This window comes from Acomys russatus, chromosome 24 (genome assembly GCF_903995435.1).
Source record: "Acomys russatus chromosome 24, mAcoRus1.1, whole genome shotgun sequence".
NCBI classification, from domain to species: Eukaryota; Metazoa; Chordata; class Mammalia; order Rodentia; family Muridae; genus Acomys; species Acomys russatus.
The window spans coordinates 51727999-51751839 of NC_067160.1; the positions used below are offsets into that span (position 1 = coordinate 51727999).

Below are 23841 nucleotides of genomic sequence, written 5' to 3' on the forward strand. Positions count from 1 at the left end.
TTCACATCATTAATTACAATACATAATAGTTCAGCTTTAAAAAAAAAAAAAATGCAATAAAACCAGACAGCCAAGATACAAGAAATTAGAGGTGAAACACTTAATGAATTTACATTTATGAATACTTAAATACTGCTTAAATTTTTAAAAAAGAATTTGTTACATTACCACCTAAGACTTCCAAGCCATTTTTCTGTTGCAACAGAAAACAAAACAAAACAACCCCCCCAAAAAACAAAAAGAACCCCAAAAGAACAAAAAAGCAAACCAACCCCCCCAAACAAAAACAAAAACAAAAAGAAAAAAGAAAAAAAAAAAAAAACCCTGTAAATAAAAAGACACAAAAACAAAACAAAGCCATCCGTTGATGAAATGTCAGGCTCTGAGGAGAGTTCGGGCACCTGAGCTTGCAGGCTTTGCTCCAAAAGAGCCCCAGAGCTCACACACTTGAAGTCACAAAGAAATCACAACACAGAAATTACCAGCAATGTTTAGTAACTAACCGTCCCGATTTTTAGAAAAATTCTGTTAATCTAAATATAGTGTTTCACAGAACAAAACAAAGGTTCTTCATCGAAAGGTTTGCAAATCTAAAAATCTCTGTAACAAACAGGTTTCTCTCACACTGATTTCGGGGAAGAGCCGCTGCAGATGCCCATCTACTGCTCCTGTGGGGGGAGGGAGAGGGTCAGCCCCGTGTCCAGCGCCTTACACCATGCTGGAGTCTGAGCACCTCAGGCTCTAGGGTCAGGGCACCAAGGAGGGACAAGGGGAGGGCTTCTCCTGGGTCACCAGCTTCCCAGAAAGGTGCCCTATGGGAGCACTTGGCTCTCCCTCCCATCAAAGGAGAGATCATGCTTGGCCGAGGACTGGATAGAACCCTCCAAGTTTCTACACACAAAGAAGCCAAGCTGGCCCTCCACCTCCTTGGTCCCCGAGGATGCTGTGCAGTCAGAGGCCCAGCCTGGCCACTTCCTAAGAACAACTACTGGAGAGGCTCTCGTCACTGCAGACCCAGGGAGAAGTTGGGGACTTAGTTATAGTTAGGGTTACTAGGCCCAGAGCTACAGAGAGCAGCATCTGATCAAGCTCAAGGGCCTGGACTGGAGGGAGACAGGAGGCCCCACAGGCCAGTGTGCTCACCCTGGGACTAGGCAAGCACAGAGGCTGGGTGGCATCACGGTGCTGGGGACTGGCTACAGACCTGGCTGTGGGCCTGAGCCTGCCCTAAAGTCTGCCCGTAGAAGGCGGCCTGCTGCCTGTAGTACTCAGCCCAGGCCATCGTGTAGTCCGGTGGGGAGCTGGCCTGTGGGGCAGCACTGGGGGTGTGACCTGGAATGCAAAGAACAGACATGAGTTAGGGATACAGAGGGCATGGGAGGCCCCTTCGCTCAGGTCTTGGGGCATCTGTTTCCCTCTCAGCTGCTATCACTTGGTGCTGCAGAGCTGCTGCCACATCAAGTGCTTCTGTTGTTGTTGCTGCCAGCCCCTGCCTGAGCCCACCTAGTAGCCACACTTGTACAGGACTGCACAGCCCTGACTGCTTGTCCAGCAAGTCTGGGTGCCATAGAATAAACATAGCCAGAGGGGAAGACAGAGCAGTGTGGCATTCTGTTGGGAGTGCGGTTGGTGTTAAAAAGGCCCTAAGTACTTGGAATGCAAGCTAAGAAGGCATGGGGGCAGGCCCCTGAACTCTCCCAAGCTCCCCCCAGTGATGAGATCACCTGACCTGCCTGTCACCAGAGCAGCTCGTGGCCCAGAGATGTTTCTGCTTCCAAGGCCAAACAGCTTTAACCTGGGCCTTCCAACTGGCAAGTGATGGCTCTAGGTGCAAGATGTTGCCAGGGGAGCCCTACACTAGACCTGGAACTGACATCGCTCTGGAGGCATTTCTGTGTTGGCATCCCTCAAGCCAGAAGTGGCTGCTGGTATCGTAAGAAGAATGAGTTCCACAGGAAAGACAAGCTGCCAGTACCCAGCGACGTGGCAGCTCCACTCTCTGTACTGTGACCTCTTGGCTGCACTGACATGGCCCCCAGAAGACTGTGAGAACAACACATCCAGGAGGCACTGGCCATATCTGTTTTCCTCTGATAGGGCGTGAGGGAGAGACAAGGCTGGCACCTAGACGCAGTCCCAGAGAGCGTATAAACCAGGTGACATTGGACAACAAAGCCCACATGGTGGCTGCACTCACTCTGCTTTTTGTAATAGTCCTCCCAGGCCTTGCTGTAGTCAGGCTGGCTGCTCTGTGGCTGGCTCTGCTGGCCTGTGCAGAGAACAGAGAGCAGTCAGGCCTTGTTCATGGACTCCCACCTTGGGTTACTTTGGCCCCGGCCTGGAAGGCACAGTCATCACTGAGCAAAGCTGCACCCAGGGGCTTTAGGAGGAGGGGCTGGAAGCCAAGGACGCCTTACACTTTCTGGACCTAGTTCCCGATGGACGAAGTTCAAATGGTGCTGATGCCTTATGAGGCCCCTCAGGACAAGAAAGGCGAGAGGGTGGGAATTCCCTGTGTACAACATGAAGCCAGAGACACACATGTGTGGTGATGGTGCACATGCCAGTGGCAGAAGCAAAAGCCACCCAGCTGGGGTCTTGCATGGCCTGGCTTTTTTCCCCCCATGGGGACAGCACAGAGCCCTATGTGCGTCCTTCTCCACTGTTGTCAGAGGAGACAGGAGCGAGGAGACATTGAGTGAGCATCAAGGCAGCACTAGGCTCAGGGGCAGATAGGCAGAGGATGAGGCAATGAGGCAGGGATGAGGGCTAGCTCACCAAACCCCTCATCTCTTATCAGAACCAATCTAAGACAGGCACAGGGATGTGAAGAACGTGCCACTCAACACAGCTCAGCACAGTGGCTTTTAATTTTGCCATGCTAATTAACTGAAGACCAATGGCAGGGGAGGGGGCAGTTGCGGAACTGCGGGGAGAAACAGCTTCTGTTCTCAACCCTGCAATGTAGGGTAAGGCACAGGACTCCTTCCCACCCTGTCTGTGCAGCCAGGAACTCTATGGACACAGGTGGAAGCAGCTGGCCTGGTTACCACCCACACCAAGGCCAACTCACTGGGCTTCAGGTTCTACTGGACCCTGACCCTAAGTGCTTGCTCCTCTTGGAGACATGGGGAGCAGTAGCCTTCCTCTCAGGGCTTAGTCTGGGAACACTGGGGTGATAAGAATCACGATCCTGCCATCCTCTTGCCTTGGGGACTATATAGATCAGAACAGTATCCAACCGCCCAGCACTTGGAGAACAGCACTTCCGTGAGACAAGGCGACAGCAGAGTGCGAGGAAGGTGAGAGTCAGGGACCCAGTGCCAGCAGCTCAGCAGAGCAAGGCTGGTCTGTGCGACAGGGTGGACACAGGGCACTTGTTCCCTGGGAACCACCTGTCAGAGTCCGACACTTGTGCCATTGGGTTTGAGGGAGGGAACAAAACAGCTGAGCTTTCAGGGCTTGTAAATCCTTCAGTTGTCTGAGAAATGCAAAGCAAAGCAGAGCGTAGCTGGTTGCTCCAGAGTAGAGATGGAAAGCTGCTGCAGGCTATACAAGCCCTCCTCTCAGCAGCGTAGCCCTCGTGTACAGCACTGTCGACCCAAGAAGACTAGGTGAGAGGGGTCCTCAGCAGGCAGGAGGCTGCCTTGGAGAGAGAGCAGAGTGCAGGGAAGCTCTAGGCTGGAGCTTAGGCCTCTCAGAAACAGGAGACAGGCCAGACTCTGGTCAAAGCAAAGCCACTGTCATTCCCAGCTCTGTCCCCACCAGGAGGTCATGTGAGCCAGGGAAAATAGACTCATCCTCTTCTGTGCGTTCCCACATGCTGGGCCTGCTGGGCCCCCATCTCTGGGGAGGAACATGCTACAGAACACCAGGAGTGGGACAGAGCAACCCCACCCCACCCCAGCTCCTGGCTCTGTGAGTCTAAGCTGGCCACTTGATGCACATTCTCACCCTCTTGTGACTCACTTACTTGGGACTTGCTGTGTGGGCTGCTGCCAAGCCTGGTAAGTGCTGCCCCAGCCTTGGGTCAGAAAAGCTGGAGGGCCACTGTGGATGACAGAAGAATCCTTCGTGACAGCACAGGCCACAGAGCCCCCCTCTCTGCCCCCCCCCATCCTCCTCTTCATTGTCTGACTCCCTCACCCTCCTCCTGTCAGAAGGACAGTTAGTTACCTACCTCACAGGGGTGCTGTGGGGGTTCCCGTTAACTTTAGCAGCAATGTTGGGGAAGCCCCTGGGAGGAAAGGTGCTGTGGAAAGGGAGGAGGCACTGTTGGTCTGCCAGAAGGGCTGCCCTCTCAACCCACTCCCCTCTACCCAGGCAGTGTGCACCCTTGGTAAGACTGGGACCCCACGCACATCGACCTCTGGGGCTTTACCCTGACTGGTCAGTGACCTATAGAAAGGAGAGAGGAAAACACACACAACGCTGTCCCTGGCCAGACCTGGATTAGCACCTCAGAGGATCAGGACAGAAGAAGCTGGACAGGCAGCGAACCTTCTACCAGGGCAGAGGCAGAAGACTCACTTTTGATGTGGCGCAGCTGGTGGCTGGCTGAAGGGGCTCTGTCCGAAGGCTGCAGGGGCTCCAAGGCTGGTACCCTGTATGGGCACACAGAAGCTCTCACCCATGTCACCTTGTCACCTTGCCCTCTGCCCAGGCCCGCCCAGGGAAGCCCACTATGGGAGGCAAGTCAAGTGACGGAGACAGCTCTGCGCTCATACTAGCTTCCTTCCCCCAGCAGACAAGGTCTGCAGTGGTGGCTCCCCTCAAGTGACCAAGACCACCACACAGCCAGTCCTGGCACCACCATGATTGCCCTGGCATGTCGCCCTGGGGGAGGACCAACCTGCTTGACTCTCCCGTCAATTTAGGCTGGCCCAGGGCTCTTTCTGCCATTCTACGTCCCCATTGAGGTGAGCAGTGGCCCATCTGTCCTCCATCAACACTCCCTTTCTTTATCTGCTTTGAGGTGCCTGAAACTAAAGCCAGAGTCAATGAAAGCTGCCTGTAGGGCTGGTGGCCAGGGTGACGCCTGAGGGAGCCTGGGGGCAGTGCTGGGAGAAGACTGCTGTCCGGCTGCTCATCTATGCCTGTAGGGACATGCCTGGAGGTCTGACTGCTGGAGCCTTGGCCAGTCATGCCAGAGGCTTCTTTCATTGCATCTGGGCCTGGCATTTCCTGAGCCTTGGACTTTCCCTTTGGCAGAGGAGGAGAGGCTGCCCCCACGTGATGCAAGGATGGAAAGGCACAGGAAGCATAAGGTTCTTGGGGGGAAAGCAGGTACCTTGGACATCCAAAAGCAAATCCAGCTAGTATAAGCCAGGTGGGGAAAGGCCCGTGTACGTACGCCAACTTTCTCATCTATGAGATGCCTGGCCACCTCGATCTGCTGAGGAGCACCCCTGATGGTAAATATCCGCAGGTTGGGGTCGGTGTTGGGAGGGGGGTTCCGCTGAAGCTCCACGTGTGCACCTGATTGCTGGTTGATGCTTTTGATGTTCTCGCCCCCTGCAGGCAGGAGATGCAGTTACTGGAACAGTGGTGACTGAGTCTGTGTCTATGCTTAGGGAAGCTGACTCTTACCCACAAGAGAGCCACTTTTTTCTGCTTACTGCACAAGGGCCTCGACTTTAAAATCCCGGGCTTCTTGTTGGCAAAATTAGCTATCTGGAGTGAAGGCGACCGTCTGAAGCTGGACTGAAGCCTCTGTGGCCACAGGGACCCCACAGAAGGGTCTGGACCCATGGTCCTTGGATCTGCTGGCCATTGAACTCATTTCTGCCTTGAAGTCTACCAGGAAAGGCTGACCCCTCTTGGTGTGAGACTGGAGATCTGATGCCCAACCACGCACAAGGGGGGCCTTCAGCCTGGATAGGAGCTGCCCTCCCTCCACAGGTCAAATGTGGGGCCACAGCCCCAACAATGCCTGGAGCCCACTCTGGCCTTCAATATCACACCCTGTTCCCTCTCAGGTCCCTCTGCCTTGGTGGGGGGATGGGTCCAGACAGAAGCAGCAGTACAGAGGGGGAGGAGGCGGGGCACAGGGCCTGGATAGAAGAGGGTGATGGTGTTCTCTCTGAAAACCCGCAAGTCTCAGTCTCTTAATGAAATGTGTGCAACAAAAACTCCACCAGCCAGTGAACAATGACCCAATTCTTCTGAAAATTCACAGAACTTAGAGGTCTGCTGCATCACTTTTGTGAGAGCAGAGCACAGCCAGAGCACAAGGGAAACCTGGAGCACAAGTTTTACAACACTGAAGACAAAATGCTGAAGGTCTGGTATGAGGGGAGAAGGGAGTCCCATGTGCCCCAAAGCAAAGACTGTATTAATGCTGGGCTGCGTCTACCTTTCCAATCAAACCCAGCGTGAAACGCCACGTGTACCACACTGCAGCCTATCCCAAAGCTCTCTTTTATACACTCCAACCGTCGCTATTGCCCCAGCAGATGGAGTTCATCTACGCATTCTACCAAGCCAGTGAGGCAGCTGCAGACGGGAAAGACAGCACAGACAAGCTTTGCCTTCAACTGTGAGCGGGCCAAGAAACAAAAATGGAGGTGTCCTGGTGAGCCAGCTGAAGGCAGGGCAGCGGGGCTCACTGAAGACAGAGTAGAGGCTAATGGCTAAGTGTTCTCTGCATGCCCATGGCTCCGGGGCCCTTTGTCAGAGGCCATAGCCTTCGTAGCCTCTGCTCCATCAAGGGTGAACTGCTTTGCTCCCAATCAGATTCTGGGGATGCAGTGAGGAACAAAGAAGCAAGGCCGTGTCCACAGGCACCTGCACCTGTCTAATCTCAGGTGGCCCTTGGCCAGCAGGCAAGAGTGAGTGTGCCTGAGACTGAGGACCGGCAGGCTCCAGACAGCAGAGCCCCCAGCAGCCCCACCTTAGCCAGGCCATCAGCCCAGGATGCTGGGCCAGGAGACCTCAGGAGCATGCTAATTGGGTATAAATGCACTGCAAAGCTGCATGTGGCCAGAAGGAGTTAATTTAAGTTCATCTTCCTTCAAACTGAGGTCACTAGCTCGGCACATGGTGGCTGTCTTAGGCTCATTCAGCAGCCTGCTCCATTCTTCCACCTGATGGGGGGCAGAAGTGACCCACCAGCAGCCCGGCTGGATGTGAAATCGTAAAGCAATTAATCAAAGCTGCTAAATGGCCTGGCTGACAAGAGCAGGGCTGGCCAGACTATCTGTCAATGTAGCTGTGTTTATCATGGAAATCCAGCAGGGGCCCCGGGAGGCTGTCCAAGGGCAGGAGTTGGGAGAGCTCTGCCTGGTTGCCTGGGCTCTCTCTCCTTCAGCCACATGCTTTCCCCAAGAAAACGAAAACAGTGCACATGAAAGACCCTCTTCACGATCACCTTAGTTTGTGGTGGGTCCCGACTGTTACTAAACATCTCACTCTGGTACCCCTGTCCTCTAGGATCCACTTGGTGGTTCTGTTGAGAATGGACAATGACACCAGACACACAAAGATGGGGTGCTTCTGGCAGGGTTTGCTGAGACACACTCAAGCCAAAATATTACTGCCAAGATGGTTTTAAAGGTCAGGACACCCACCTCTGATGACTTGCCTTCAAGTGTCAGGTGAACTTGATTTCTTGGTACAGACAATGGGCTGGGTGGGCGTGGAAGAGTCTATCATTCTAAGGAGCTAGCAGGGTTTCTGACACATGTCCCAGAAAACAAAACCAAATTGCACCATCAATCACCACACTGCAATCCCAGGACCCACGGCAATGGTTTTCAACCTGTGGGTCGCGCCTCCTTTTTGCGGTCACATATTAGGTTACCTGCATGTCAGATATTTACATTAATTCTGTGGCTGGGGTCAGCACACATGAGGAGCAGTGTTAAGAAGGAGAGAACGCTGCTCCAGAGGCTGACAGAGGGTCAGCAGGGAGAGGCAGCCTGGGTGACCTAGTCTCAAACCAAAACCAAAGCCCTCCCTCATTGTTCCTACCATCCAATCATCTGAGAAGACACGGATAGAGGAGTCTACAAATCCTGGGGGTCAGTGGTGCTAACACCCACTCCTGCTCCCGAGGACACAGTCCCTGTAGTAAGAAGTTTGAGGGCCCAGGGAAAAGACATTTTTTCCCTATACTGTCAAATGAACAATGAAGGAAAGCACAAAAGCCAACGTCAAACAGAAGTCCTGCTGGCAGCACAGTTCAGCTCAGCGCTCCCAGGGAGGCCAGCCAAGACGAGGCCCATGGCCCACTCTGCCCACTCCTCTAGGAAGGAGGGCACCATACAGGCAGAAAGGAGGCTTTGCACCTCATGTTCCAAACTGCCCCCAAACGTCAAGGAGCAACTAACAAACCGATCTCTACACCCCCGCACAGGCTGTCTGCATTGCTCCAAGGCTCTCAAGTCTGTCCAGGGCCGCAATCCAGGGAGCAGAGCTAGCACTCGTACTAGGGGCACTGTGGCGGGCATGATTGAGCACAAGCGCTGCTGGCGCACCACAGCAGGCTCACTGCAGTCCACAGGTCAGCGCCCGAGACCGCAGACCGCGCCTCCCCACCCCTCTCCAGCAGCCTGAACAGATCCAGGGGGTAGGTAGAACTTCCTGTCTTCCCACAGTCAAACATGTGCTTTGCCTCCATCATGACAAGCCAAGACAGGGACCCCAGAGGGTGCCAAGGACATAGGTCTGAGAGTTGGCTTCCCCTCCTTTGAGCAGCTGAGCTGCCTCTTACCTTTGCCTATTACAAGGCCACACTTATCAGCTGGCACTGTGTATGTGATTTCCTGGACACCACCAGGAGTGCCCACGCTCCAGTCACTTCGGCCTCGGCCTCTTCCTCTAGCTACCGCAAGGCCTCCAAGGCCATCTCTTTCCTGGTAAGAACAAAGGCGACAGTGAGGACATTTGCCACTGCCACCTGGGGTGAGAAAGTTAAGTGACAGGATATACTCAACACTACACACCTCACCCTCAACACTTCAGACTTGGAAGCCTGCATCAAAATAGATCAATATTTTGTTACAGAAAGACACACGTGGGCATCCACACAGCAGCTACACCCATGCCTGAAACAGGAAGCCAGATCTGCGCTGAAGCCTGGGATCTTATCTGCTGCATTCTCCTCACAGGGCCTTCAAGATGAGGGCTGACCTGAGTTGAGGCTAACTACTGCTGGGTCTGTGGAGCAGATAACGGGTGCTACAGAGCCACAGGTGGCTGGAAGCGGCAGGAGGGGCAGTGTGTGACTCAACTCACCCACAGTAGACGACAGACCAGTCACTGCACTGTAAGCTGCAACATTTTGCTGTCAGGCCAGCAGAAAGGATAACAGGAGTTTAAAAAAGCTCTTGGGCTGGTGAGATGGCCCAGTGAGTAAAGACTGCTGTCCTGAGTTTGATTCCTGAGACTCACCTGGTAGGAGAGATCCAAATTCTGAAAGCTGTCGTTCAACTTTTACACACAGGCAGTGGCATGCCAACATCCACACACAATGAATAAGTACAAATGCAATAAAAAAAATATTAAAAAAAAAAAAAAAAAAAGCAGTCTCCCCCCCCCCCCTTGAGACAGGGTCTCTCTGTGTAGCCCTGGCTGTCCTGGACTTGCTTTGTAGACCAGGTTGGCCTCGAACTCACAGCGATCTGCCTGCCTCTACCTCCCAAGTACTGGGATCAAAGGTGTGCGTGACTATGCCCAGCTAAAAAAAAGCAGTCTTAACACCAAGAAGGCATAGAAAGATCCACAAGAATAATTTCTTAGGAAAGATGGGCTGTGCCCAGCAGCTGATGTCCATACCCAAGAAAAGCTGGGGGTGGGGTGGGGGCTGAGGCAGAAGCACTATGAGTGAGAAAGTCAACCTAGCCTGTCTTTAAGAGCGAGAGACAGAGAAACCTAGAAAGGCTGGCCCAAGGCTGGGTATGTCTGGGAACCGAAGTGTCACTCTTGTGGGAGGAGTTCTCCTCCACTCAAAGGCAGCAGGCCCCATTCCTCTTTGGTGCTGGGCCAGGCCGAAGTCTCTCAAGGGAAGTAGCTCTGGCACAGTGAAGAAGTCCTGCCGAGTACACAGAACTGCACACTCACCCAGAAGCTAAGCCAGCACAGTGCTAAGCTAACTAGATGGAGTCTGACAGGTGAACAGGGTCCTCAGAGGGTTTCTGGTCAGACTCTGGCATAGGCAGCCAGCCTTCCCAAGATGCTGGATGTGAGGGACACACAAAAAAGGTATGAACGATGACAACAGACCCTAAGAAGCCACCAAGCCCCACACCCAGGTGCTCGGGATTGAGCAGGAGGCACACATTTACAACTGAGAAGTAACCCTTCACTGAGACTGATCTGGTGCTGCCAAGACAGGCAGAATCCCTGCAGGCAGCACAGGACTTGTCAGAGGCCATGGGTTAATGGAGAAGCAGGCAAGACAATTTCTAATATGCTGCTCAGTGACTCTGATGTGTCTATGGTCAGTGATGTGGTGTCAATGTTGCACACCTGGAGGATGTACAATTCTACCACTGCTTACATGTTCTCCCTCAGGTTAGCAGATGCTAATCAGGCCACACAAACACACTTACATTCTAAAGGCAAACTTGGAACCAAGTGAACCAACAGAACTAGGAGCATAGCCCCTGGAGTCCCAAAACTTAGGAGGCTGAGACAGGCAGATCACTATAAGTTCAAAGCCAGCCTGTGCTACAGAGCCAGGCCCTGTACCAATATGCGCCCCCTCCTCCCGCCCCCAACCACAAGCATCAACAACAAAATCCAAGTGTACGAAGAGGTCCTGCAGCACTTCCTGTATTCTATCGCATATTGTTTTTTATTTTTATTTTATGTGCATTGGTGTTTAGCCTACATGTTTGTCTGTGTGACGGTGTAAGCTCTTAGAGCTACAGACAGTTGTGAACTGCCATGTGGGCGCTGGGAATTGAACCCAGGTCCTCTGGAAGAGCAGACAGTGCTCCCACCTGCTGGGCCGTCTTCCATGTTAGTTTTGTATCACACATGCCTGACTGCTGGGGTGGGCACTCTGCTTGGCGTTTATCCTGTCAGGCACGTGCAGCCTTTACACTGTGACACCACCATCTGCAAAGTTCGTGCTTCAGAACCAAGGAACTAGGACTAGGCAGACACTCAGTGGCTAAGAGCACTTGCATTTTCTGTTCTCAGCACCCATGCCAGGTGGATCAGTTACTTCTGACAGCAGTTCCAGGGGATCCAACATCATCTTCTAGCCTCTATGGGTATTGCACACATGTGCTACACATACACGCAGGTAAACATACATATAATGCAAACACAATTACCCAAACAAAACGCTAAGTAAAAACAAATTTTAAAAAATCTTGAGCTGGGTAGTGATGCACACCTGTGTACTCAGGGAGGCAGAGGCAGGCAGATCTCCATGAATTCAAGGCCAGCTTGGTCTACAAATTGAATCCAGGACAGTCAAAAAGAAACCCTGCCTCAAAAAACAGAAAAAAACCAACCAACCAACCAAACAAAAAACAGACAAACAAACAAACAAAATCTCAAAGGTAGGGCTGGAGAGATTGCTCAGCAGTTAAGAGCACTGTCTACTCTTCCAGAGGTCCTGAGTTCAATTCCCAGCAACCACATGGTGGCTCACAACCATCTACACTGGGATCTGATGCCCTCCTCTGGTGTGCACGTGTACATGCAGACAGAGTTCTTATACACATAAAACAAATAAATCTTAAAAAAATAAAAACAAAAACTTAGAAGCTTTATTTCATAAAGGTTGTAATTTTGTGTTGGGCTATACTTATAGTTAGCACGCATATAGCCTGTGGGCCACAGACTAGACACAGCTGTCTCTGTAAACAACACCCAGGGCACGTGAGACAGCTCACCGGGCAAGGGCGCTGCCACCAAACCTAACAACTGAATTTGATCCTCAGGACACACGTGGTGGCGTCTCCAGAGAACTGTCTGCCACACTCATGCCATATGCAAAACACACACACACACACACACACACACACGAAATAAATGTGTAGTGAAAACCTAGATTCTGGGTGATAAGGGCAGGAGTAACAAACCAGCAAGGAAAAGCACAGGCAGGCAGAGGCAGATATGGAAAAGTCTCTGGCTCTAATATGGTGCTGCCTAGACCGAGAGTGCTGGACCCACCTGTGCTGTGAGAATGAGTTCATTGATGATGTGTGCTGCATGCTGACACCGCTCTGGAGGGCCCATGACCTGTGCTGCTCTTTCTGGACTAATTCCGTCGTCTGTGGAATCAGATGAGAGAGGGTAAAGAAAAGTCCAAGGTCAAAGAGCAAAGAACGTTTCCGAGTCTAAGGCCTCGGAGCAGTGTGATGCTGAGTGTGCCTTTTAACATGTTTCAGGGAAACACCCAATCACTGCCAGGTCCAGATGAGCCAGCACTTGGGAGATTGAGGCAGGACAACAATGAGCTCAAGGCCAGCCTAAGCACTACAGTAACATCTTTGCCCCTTTCATGAAAGGTGTTTATCCTTCTTTGTGCCATTAAATGGTCTCTGATTGTATAAAATCTAAAAGGTGTATTTTGTAAAGGAATCTTCACTCAGCAAAATTACAAACTGAAAATGTGATACAGAAATCTTCGTATTTTATGTGTGTACGTGTGTGTGTGTGGGTGGGGGAAATGACACTAGAAACCATAGGCCAGAAAGAAGATCAAGTGTTCAACCAAGGAAGGGCATGATGAACAGGGGAGGAGACAGAGACTGCCAAAGAGAAATAAACCACCACACACACTGTTTAGGTCTAACACAAACCAACCTGGTCTGAATTGGATCCTCACACCAGCATCATTCTGGATCTTTTTAATCATCTCTCCATTTCTTCCTATGACAATCCCAACAGCAAACCTAGGTACGGACACCTAGACAAGAGAGACGACCCATCAGAGCTTCTGCATACGCACTGCACAGATGGTGGATCCCCTAGAGCTTGAGTTACAGGTGGCTATGAGCTGTGGGGGCTGGGATATGAGGCCAGTGCTCCTAATCGCTGAGCCCCCTGGCCTTTTCTTTTAAAAGATTTAAAAATAAACAACATAATAAAGCCACTTTTTTTCCCTTTTAGAACAATTCTGTGATTGATTATATTGATCACAACTATATAAAAAAGTATAAAATCTGACCCAAAAAAGTTACAAAAGTAAGAAAACGCCTACAGAGAAAATATATAGAATGATCATCTTATTTCCCAAGTTCTGTGAAATGCATACAAATATATCACACTAGCTATCCCCGTGGCCGTTTATAGTCTTCTGTTCCTCACCTGTCAAACTATGGTAAAAAATGCACAGGTGCAGAGCCCCATGGCATAAGAGAGTCATATGCGGCCAAATGACCAGCAGCAGCATCTAGACTCAGCACCTACTGGTCACCACAGAAACTCTGTACCACTGCTTCTAGAGAGCTCTCCACATGACTCTTCCTCATCCACAAGGGCCATTGTGAATCTGACTCATTGCACTAGGCCTGATGTTTGTTTGTTTTTAAGTAAATAACTTTTAAAAAAGACTTATTTATTTATTATGTATAAAGCATTCTGCCTGCAGGCCAGAAGAGGGCACCAGATCTCATTATAGATGGTTTTGAACCACCATGTGGTTGCTGGGAATTGAACTCAGGACCTTTGGAAGAGCAGTTAGTGCTCTTAACCACTGAGCCATCTCTCCAGCCCTAGGCATGATGTTTGTATGTTGTGGCTCAAAAGAAAACTGCAGGACAGATTCTGATTCCATCTCATCAATAAGACTCCAGGTTTGAAACTATCACAACGCATGCCACTGAGAACTTGGATTTTGGCCCCTACCTGGACATTAAGTTAACTTCTAAAGCAAACTGAAAACCAGAGCAGTGACCTGGCCTGTAATGCAGCTGCTTCTCATGCTTGGTCCTTCCTCACACCCTTGAGCGGTATGCGTACTCTTAATTAAGAGTTTGGAAGGCAAGACAAAAACTACATCCCAATTTGATGTTCAGGAGCTGAGGCAAGTGCGACCAGTCATTTTTGTGCCATACCTTTTTTTTTTTTTTTGAGACAGGGTCATAGCACAAGTAGCCCTGGCTGGCTTGGAGCTTGTTATAGAAACCAACCTTGTTTGCCCACTGACTTGTGAGTCTGGCTTACCTCTATACTGCCTCCTCCTGCTCGGGAGGCAAAATCGCCACGCACACCCCGGAAGTCAGCCTGATCTTTTTCTCGGATGATCTCTAGGACCATTTCTCTTGCTTGCTGTACAAACAAAACCAAAAAGTACCATTGGGAAAAATCTTAGAAAAGACAGCAGCAGGTGAAATGCCAGTGTCACAACCAATGGAACTCCAGACTGTGAAGGTGCTCAGCTGCCGGCAAGGATGGGAGCTCTGAGGGGTGTGTTCTTCATGTGACCCTGACTCTGAGGTTCAAACTGGTAGAGTCCACCCACTTTACTTTCAGCTGGTCCACACAGCTAACGTATGGTAGGAAACTCTTCCAGTGGCCCCACGAGTTTCTTGCAAAGGCTCCCTTGAAGCCAGAGAACAGGCAGGACAGGCCATAGACACAGCTCCTGCCTTCAGAACTCTTATTACCTTGGCTTTTACATTGAAGTGCTAGGGGTGGAACCAAGGACCATGTACAATCCTAGGCATGTGGTATGTGACTGAGCCATACCCCAGGCCAGAGGAACAACTGCCACAGTCACTGAATTCTGACTAAGATGGCCTCATAAAACTGGGTATGGTAGCTCATGCCTTTAATCCCAGACAGGCAGATTGCTGTGAGTTCGAGGCCAGGATGGCCAAGGCTACACAGAGAAACTCTGTCTTGAAAAAGCCCCAAACAAAACAAAACAACAACAAAAGATGACCTCATAGACCTGAAAGCATGAAGTGGATTCCACTGTTCTCTCCCAAAAGGTAAGTGCATCCTTTCACACCTGTTTTTAATACAAAATGGGCTTAGTGCTTATTTACCCTGCCCAGGACCTTAGGCTCAATGCCTTAAAACTGTAACCAAACAAAAGGAAAAAAGAACTGAAGACTATAAAAGTCGATTATTTCCCTGCAAATTTACGAAGAAAGGTCAATAAAATATGAGCAGGAGGCTGGACATACAGGTGCTGTAGAGTGCTTATACTACACACAAAGCCGCAGGGCCAGCCCCTAGCACCGTGTAAACTGTATGACACAGTGGCTCACACTTGAAAACTTGGCTGATGGGGCGAGAAAGACGATGACGACATAAGTGTGTACATATGTTTAATATTAGTATGTGGAAGCCAGAGAACCACCTCAGGTGTTGCTTCTCTGAAGCTGTGCACCTTGCTTTTATTTTATTTTTCAAGACAGGGTTTCTCTGTGTAGCCCTGGCTGTCCTGGATCTCAGAGATCCACTGCTGCTGCCTCCTGAGTGCTGGATTAAAGGCGTGCACCTCCGCCAGCACCACCCCAATGCCAATGGTCTTGAAGATGCACAACAAGTTAGGTGCAGAAAGGAGACAGGCTGCAGATGACAGAACACTAGATTTCACTGACAACATATAGCCGCCTACACTTGCATTTCTGGACCAGCAAGAGCCACAGGCTAAATGTTCTCAGCTCAGGAAGCGGTGCTGAAGGCACACACAAGCCTGGGCTCTGGCACTTGTTCTCATCTGCACCTCCACCTGGCCTGGGTTTAAGCCCAACAAGGCTAACAATATACTCAGCATCATCTGCAATATGAAAACCAGTGTAGCTGGGCATGGTGGTGCATGCCTTTATCCCAGCACTCGGGAGGCAGAGGCAGGAGGATCACTCTGAGTCTGAGGCTAGCCTGGTCTACAGCCAAGGCTACACAGAGAAATCCTATCTCAAAAAACAAAACAACAGCAACAGCAACAACAGAAAAGAAAACCAGTGTACATTGTCCCAGGCAGCAGCCCGTTCTTATGCGGCCCTCACACTTCCCCAAAGATGTTCTACCAGCTGTTGACAACCACCTGGGTTAGACCAGCAGTTCTCACCCTGTGGGTGGAAACACACGCCCTGGGGGTAGGCACTGACCAACCCCTGTGAAAGGGTCAAAGGCCTAAGACCACCAGAAAACATAAAAAACATTTACAATTCCTAACAGTAGCAGAGCTATAGTTATGAAGCAGCAACAAAATAACTTTATGGTTAGGGGTCATCACAACATGAGGAACCGTATTAAAGGGTTGCAGCCAGTGGGCTGGACAGAGCTGACTCGTGAGCTCCTTCCTACCTGTACTTTAAAGGGATCTCCAGTGATGCGGAGAGGCTTGTCTGCTCCTGTGGGCAGTGGGCCATCCTGGATCATGACCATTTTCACACCTGTTCGCTCCTGTTGGGGAACACGCAAACACACATCCCTCAATGTCATGGGCAAACGCTTCAATGCCTTGAGAAGCAGGACTGGGGAGTTCATCGTAAGTCTATGTCTCACCTCCCATAAGGTGGATCCCCACCTGGGCCCAGGCTGGCTTCTGGGAATGCTGACACACATCACGTAAGACAAACTCCCAATGTACCCATCCTCTTTACCATATCCGGAGTATCTAAACTCTAGCGTGCTGTTCCTACAAGTGCCATACACTATGTATTCTGCTTATTGTTAGCTGATGACAATGTGCCCACCATGCAAACAAGCGCCACCGTACCCCCAGGCCAGGCACCGATGAAATGAGTTCTGAAACCGTCCAGAGGCCCAGGGCTGAAATGTCGGTTCTGTGACACCAAATCCTAAGCTTTTACAATTTACTGTAGGTTGTAGGAGGACTTCTGCAATCTGAGGCCTGGAGTATGATGCATAGGTGGTTACCTGCAGCTGTGAAAGCCCCAGAGATCTAAGTCTGTTCCGAACTCAGCAAAACTGCACTCTAGGGCATGTCTACCCGTCCTGGGGTCAGCGTGGATGCTGTCTGGAACATATACACTGCCTCATCTGGGGATGTTCACTCTCAAATATTATTTATTATTTAATTTAGTTTATTGAGACAGGGTTTCTGTGTGTAGCCTTGGCTGTCCTCAAACTCACAGTGATCCACCTGCCTCTGCCTCCCTGAGTGCTGGGGTTACAGGTGTGTGCCACCACACCCAGCTTCTCTGTAATTTTTAAAGACATGGTCTTGCTATATATAGCCTTGGCTAGCCTCCAACATACAATCTTCCCACCCTAGCCTCCTAAGTGCTGAGACTCCAGGCCTGTGCCACCATACCTAGCTATTAATGAACCCCTCCCCCAGGCCAGGGACTCATGTAGGCAAGGATGCCCTCAAACTTATTATGTAGCCTAGGCTGGTCTTGAAGTGATGATCCTCCTGCCCTCAGCCCGGGTGCTGAAATTCCAGGTACATGTATGCCCGCCCCTAGTCTGTCTTAAGAGCACGAATTCAACGCTAACAAGGAGCAGATTTCAGGAGCCCTGGTCCCATGGTATCTCTCCTGCCCCAGACATTTGGCATCAGCACATGCCATCAAAAGGAGGGATCCTGTCCCATGTGAGGAGAGCTTTGGAAGGGAGCCATGGCCCCACAGTGTGCAAGGCCAGGCCAGCTCAGCACCACGCGGTGCTCACGCACCTGCAACTGTTTGATTGTTTCCCCTCCTTTGCCGATGACCAGACCCACTTTGGACGCAGGGATGAGAAGCTCCTGGATTGTGCTGTTGCCATCTATGTCATTGTGAAAGCCAGGTCCATTCCGACATCGGTCCACAATCTGTCCCAGGAGCCGTTTGGCTTGTCTTGAAGAGGAAGAAAAATCACAAGAGACCCAGCATTAAATGGATGTTTAAGGTCTTCTAGGAAGGGAGACAGTGCCAGGGAAAACACAAGGAGTCAAGGCAGCCCTCCATCCAGCTCCAGCTCCTGCCTCACAACCTGGGAGGTCTGAACCATTCACCATGCTACAGAACTGCAATTCAAAAGCAACACACAACACAGCACAGCACTACAGTTTCCATGTGGCGGCTCAGGCCAATGTCAGACCCCACCCTACGTGCCTGCCCTCTGCACTTGCTTACATCTTCACAACGGCCTGCCTACTTTGAATGTCAGCAGCTCTGGTAAGAGAAAGCGCCTTTGTCCATCTCTGTTCCCCAGCCCAACACAACCCTCACAGGGAAGCACTCAGCACACTTGTTAACAAGGGTGAGGGAAAGAAGGAGCGACGAGAAAGACGGAAGAAAGCAAGGGTTAGTAGCCACGCTTGAGCTCCTCAACTCCAAAGTCTCCCTGTGGCCAGCAACACTGCTTTAGGACTTCAGCTAAAGCCACATCTCCAGTGTGGTTCCTGGGCAGGAGGGGCCGTGTCCTGCTGCAGCTGTATTCCAGGGAGCACCCAGGAGGGATTTTGTGATTCACACCCCACTATCTGTCTTCATTTCTGCAACGTGGCAACAGAACAACCCAACCCACAATGTCACATGTTGGGCCAGTTTCCTTTTCTGCACCAGAATCTTCCCTGGCTGTTACTTGCAGAATTTATTGTTTAAATCATCACACACCAGCTACTTTTTTGTTCCTCTGATAGAAACAGATTGAGCAAGCAGACAGGCTGGCTGTGCTGGAGAAAGATTCCTTCTAAAGCTTAGCTCTCAGGCCTCAGCTCCTTGGGCGGATACAAAGCAGGAGCGCTGAGGAGAGTGGAAGGATGAGCGGCTTTTGCAGTCTTGAGCCTTTGTGTGCAGAACCATCTTGTGGACTCTCAGCTGCAGCAGCTTTTTAGTATTTTGCTAGTGTACTAGATTAACCTGTGCTGGAAAAAATGCTGTGACTCCAGCCCAACCATCCAGCATGCCCTCTAATGCACACCTGCCAGCGGTGTTTATTCTGGTTCACTGCCTGCAATGTTATAGCCGAGCAGGAGAATTTAAAGCCATCTAGGCTCCCTGAGAAATGGAAACAATAAACCAACCCTACCTACTGAGCCAGACATAATCTCAGGCCCCACCCTAGCAAAACACCCCTGGACAGACTGGAAGAGGAAAGCCATCCACTCCAGCCTGCACTTTCCTCCCAAGGAGAGACCTGGGCTTAGGAGCTCTGTATTTGGTACAAGGCTCTGAGCAAGCATGTACCCGGGCAGGAAATCGAGGCAAATCATCAGAGCTCTTGCCAAGGACCCGCTGGCTGTTTCGCAGGGCTCTGTGAGTGGAGCAAAGGTCACAAAGAGTGGAGTCACTTGGTTCACAAACATCAGAAGGGCAAGTGGATCAGCCCGCCCAGGAAAAAGGCCTGGTGTTCAGCTCTCTGTGGCTCACAGAGTGACCAAGTCCTCTGACCCTTAGGGTATGGGAGGTGTTAACAAGGAGGTGGGTGATTAGCGTGCTTGGCCAGGGTAGGTGTCCACTGCTGAGTCCCTGGTTTAGTGGACAGGTCATGACAGCCGGGAGGCAGTCTAGGCTCGTGTGTTTCAGGTAACCTACGAGCGCTCTCTCCTGGTGCGGTAACCTCCCAGGCCTTTCTCCTAGTGGAGGTGTGCTGTGGGTGGATTCAGCACAGATTGACAGTCTGCAGCAACAGTTTTGCCCTTCCATTTCTCCTCACTTGGGGAAGGAGGAAGAAGAGTAAAAGGAAAAAGTAAATAAAACAAACTTACTCAATACTTTCTGGGGTTCCGGTAAGTACACAGGGCCTCTCTGGAATCCCAGAACTCTCTATAAGAAGAATCAAGAAGATGAGGTGTGTTGGTGGGCATCAGGCAGCTGTGTGCCTCTGCCTCTGTGTGTAGACTGTCTCTCTGGGGCTGGTTCCTACACCATCCCCACAGAAGCGCAGTCTCCCAAAAAGACCAGTTTGCTTTGCTGAGGGACATAGAGACTGGGTCCCACCAGGGAGCCAGGAGGGCACAGCAGAGCTCTGCGGGTTGGTCCTTATCACAGAGCTCCACTCACTCTGACCTTCCCAAAGGCTCCTCAGCAGCCACGGACCATGCTTCCCTTACTCTGAGCAGAGCAGCTTCATGGTCTCAGGGAAGCAAACTGCTCTGATATGTACTAGGAAGGACTTCATAAGCACATAGGATTATAGCATTTACTGTATCCATTATCCCAAGAAATTGGCAGCAGGGATGTGGCACTGGCCCTGGCCATCTAACACAAGAGGGAAATCTTTGTTTCCAAAACATGACTGATTCTAAAAACTCCTTCCTCAAAACACTGAAAGGGGGAGCTGGGGGTTTAGTGTTCGCTTGCCTATGTATGTGAGGCGCTGTTTTCAATCCCCAGCACTGTAAAAAAATGAGCAAACAAAACCCTCAAGACAAATAGCTAACAGCAATTACTGCCTTCCAGACACTGCAGAGAGTATCTTATAAATGACCAACGTTCTCTACTGGAATGTCTCCAGACCCTTCCTGTCAAATGGAAAGAAGTCACGCGCAGATGACATAATAAAGCTACAACTAAAATAAATAAAAACTGTTCTTCAATCAGTGTCTTTCAACATCAAATGGTCAAAACTGAAACAATGTTTTGAGAGGTCCTGAAAGGTGTTTGATACACAATCAGCCAGGACCCCTACTGTCTTCTCTCCACAAAGTGGAGGGATGGTCTTCTACAGGGAAGCTGGGTGCAGGCCCTGCTATGCCTGGCATCACATTCTGGTGCAGAAAACACAGGTCCTAGCCCAGCTGGCAGGTGTTAGGCAAAGGCCATGCTGGCCAGAGTTCGGTGTTGCCTTAGACGGCAGGTGTGCGCCTCATCTCCGGGCTGGCTTTCACTCTGGTGCGCAGGTGGGGTCCACTCCAGAAGTGCAGAACAACAGATAGCAACAGCACATACTTACCCTCGCTTTTAAACAAAAGCAAAGACATGGAATTCTTGAAACTGTTGCGCAACACTGATTCTACTAAACGAATCTATGAGAAAACAGCCCTTACCTGAGGCAATCTGAATTTTGCAACCAGATTCTGCTTGAATCCGTGAAATCTGCTCACCTCCCCTGCCAATAACTGCAACAGAATGAGCAGGGTCAGAATGTGCCTCCCCTCCACACTGAACCATGTGTGGATGGCTCAATTTACTTAGCAAACACACTCAGCTCACAGCTCACTACAAGTCACCTCTGGGGAGCCCATCTCAGCCCCTGGGCGCCACGGCAACAGAAACTGCATATGACACACAGCAGGGAACAGTGCTTTAGCTGAGGTGAGCTAGGGGTGTCAGTGCTCTGGACGCTACTGGCCTTAGTGCCTGCAACACTCTCACAAGCACTCTAGCACAGGTGACATGGTCATAAGAGATTATAAACAGACAAGAACTAAGGAAAAGTTACAGGAAAACCAGGTAACAGCTAAGGGAAAAAGACAATGCAGATACTTACTGAATCCAACCATTTTATCAGGCACTTTGAACTCTTCTGTAATTACTGCCCTAAAAACAAAGAATGCTTCAGAAAAAGACAGAATTCAAAATTCTACAGCTACCTTAGATCCCCAAGATAAAAGTTTAAAATAAAACACATTGATTTAGCCCTTCCCAAGCACTCAGAGAGTTGTCATTCTGGGGGCCCTTTGGTCAAGCCTTCCTTGAGAACACCAAAGCCTCCCATCTCTAGTCAGAGAAGCATCCAGACCCTTAACCAACTCCTTCCTCAGCTGCTTGTTGTGCACACAGCTGTGCACTAGTGGCAGAGCCCAGCAGATGGGTCGTCACCCCCAGGACAGTTATGGTCTGCTGGGGTATGCTTTATGAGGGTGTGCTCTCTAGATAAAAACAGAGTCAGCATTTTTGGTGTCCTGATCTGTCTGTTTCCTGGCCTCCCTCCAATATAGCTATGTCTTCTAAGGTAGTATGTGCCCAAGAAAACCAGCGCCCTGCAGAGCCTCATCAGTGTTGGCCAGGACAGCATGACCACCTCACTCGTGCTGTGAGACACTTTTGTTAAATACTATTCTGTCCATCAGGAGCCTTCAAAAAGGAAACAAAACAAAACAAAAAAGATTCTACGGCTCTTTCAAACAAACTTTGAAACGTAGCACGTAGTGTATTGTGGACAATATCCAATTGCCCAGCATCCCAGAAAGCAATCAAATCTAAACATTTACCTTAGGGGATGCTAAGTACAAGTAGTTAAAAAAGCATACATGTGAAAGCATCCTCACACAGCTGGACTTTACCATCATGGAAAGGATCGAATGCAGCCCATGTTTTCAGGGGAGTGCAGCACTTAGAAACGCAACAGCATCAACAGCATTGCCACCACGCCACCACGAAAGGAGTCGTCCTCAGCCTGTGTGTGCACAAGGGATCTCTCCCCACTTCTTTCCCTCCCTGGAGCAGTACAAGCACACTCCCAATTCATACAGGGCCAATTCCTGGCATCTACCAGCTCCCAAGGCCCAACAACCCCCGGCCGAGGCCAGGCCCGCCAGGGTGTGCTTTGGCACTGCTGGGAGGAGCACAGCACCCTGTACCTGAGGCTGAGAGCTGACCTACCTACGATGGGTAATGTCAGGACTCATCAGCCCGGTGTGGGGTGCCCGCCTAGCATGCCTGCTGGCAGTCCTAAGCTTATCTCCGGCACTTAAAAGAAAACCAACCCCAACAAGATCTCTAAAATTCCACTACCACACAATGGAGAACACCAAAGAGCTGGGCAATTCCACAGCCCCCATAACATTGGCCCTCAGTCTCAATCTTTAACTTCCCTCCAACCTTCCTCCTATATACTTCTGGCTGTCCTGGAACTCCTATGCAGACCAAACTAGCCTTGGACTCACAGACATCCCATCTATGCCTCACAAGTGCAGGGATACAGCCGCATGACACCACGCCCAGCTAAGGCTCTATTCTGAAGGCAAGGCAGGAACTGGTTGAAGGCACTCTAGGAAAGTAGCATGCTAATTACAGCTTACCAGGACATGCTTATCAGCACTTCATACTACAACTTCACAGACTTTATTTTATCTCATTAAACAAATAAAAACACAAAGAAGAAAATCAGGTTAAACCTTCTATTTAACCAACACTTAGTGATGTTTCAAACTCCCCAGCATTCGTGTAGAACAGAGGGCAGAGCTGTGTCACTTCCAGTGACAGTTAACAGTCTCTGCAGAAGAGAAGCACCACAGTGCCCTGGACATTCTCCCCCTTCCCCGTGGCTGGCACTATGGATAGATATTCTTTATCTTACAGATGGGTCTTTTTTTAAAGCTGAGGTCTTTGTATCCAAATCCTCAACTTAATGGAGGGCTATAGGGGAAAAGAGAGGGAGAGAGGATACTAGGCACTTAGCCAAGATTCTCCCAACAAATCTCCAAAACCAGGCACACCTCACTTCCAAAGCCCCATACACTCTTCACCCATTACTGCATTCTTCTTCTGTGAAGAGGCTGAAGATCCTGAGGCACCGGGAGTGACAGAACCAGCAGGACAACGCACAGCCTCCTTTCAAATGTAACCTACAGCGGAGGAGAGCAACTCCACCATTGTAAAAGTCCCTCAAGGCTCAACAGGGGCTGGTGTAGTGTCTATCAGTCTGTTCCTCTGGCCCACACTGCTTTGGAGAGGGCTGGCAGAAACTGTGGGTCTTAAGGAAATCTAGCCCTTGGCTTCCCACACTCCCAACCTCTGACTTGCTAACACTCCAGTGCAGATGGTGGATCAATAAACAATTAGAAATGATCAATAAATAATAAAACATAACCCACTGCTTACCTTTGATGTACCAAGGCCCCTAACTGGTTACCTACTGTGGCAAAGAGAAAGAGAAAAGAAAAATCAAAGCATTAGCACGGATAAACTAACTTCATCCTTACCCGAATTCTTACTGTTCAGGGGTGGGAGGGAGACAGAAAGAAAGCAAACAGTAATTTAGGCTCAGTGGCTGAAATGAATGCGTTATGTGATATGAAAC

At 50.3% G+C, this 23841-nt stretch overlaps 1 protein-coding gene across 7 annotated transcripts in view; it reads right to left on the reverse strand.

The window, feature by feature from the left end:
• Positions 1-300: 300 nt before the first annotated feature.
• The window catches only part of Fubp3 (far upstream element binding protein 3), a 50267-nt gene continuing 26726 nt past the window's right edge, over positions 301-23841 (reverse strand). The window contains exons 3-19 of one of the 7 annotated variants that reach the window (XM_051167140.1): positions 23643-23676; positions 21307-21356; positions 20864-20935; positions 19583-19640; positions 17564-17726; positions 16228-16326; positions 14131-14235; positions 12769-12871; positions 12133-12233; positions 8714-8855; positions 5354-5514; positions 4531-4604; positions 4181-4252; positions 3974-4050; positions 2198-2269; positions 1205-1332; positions 301-668 (exon numbers count right to left, since the gene is read on the reverse strand). In XM_051167140.1, the coding sequence (XP_051023097.1) occupies positions 660-668; positions 1205-1332; positions 2198-2269; positions 3974-4050; positions 4181-4252; positions 4531-4604; positions 5354-5514; positions 8714-8855; positions 12133-12233; positions 12769-12871; positions 14131-14235; positions 16228-16326; positions 17564-17726; positions 19583-19640; positions 20864-20935; positions 21307-21356; positions 23643-23676 (1520 nt within the window). In that variant the 3' untranslated portion in view covers positions 301-659. Of the gene's footprint in view, positions 1333-2197; positions 2270-3973; positions 4051-4180; positions 4253-4530; positions 4605-5353; positions 5515-8713; positions 8856-12132; positions 12234-12768; positions 12872-14130; positions 14236-16227; positions 16327-17563; positions 17727-19582; positions 19641-20863; positions 20936-21306; positions 21357-23642; positions 23677-23841 lie in introns of all 7 variants that reach the window. The other 6 variants (XM_051167138.1, XM_051167139.1, XM_051167137.1 and 3 more) reach the window with 6 other exon arrangements.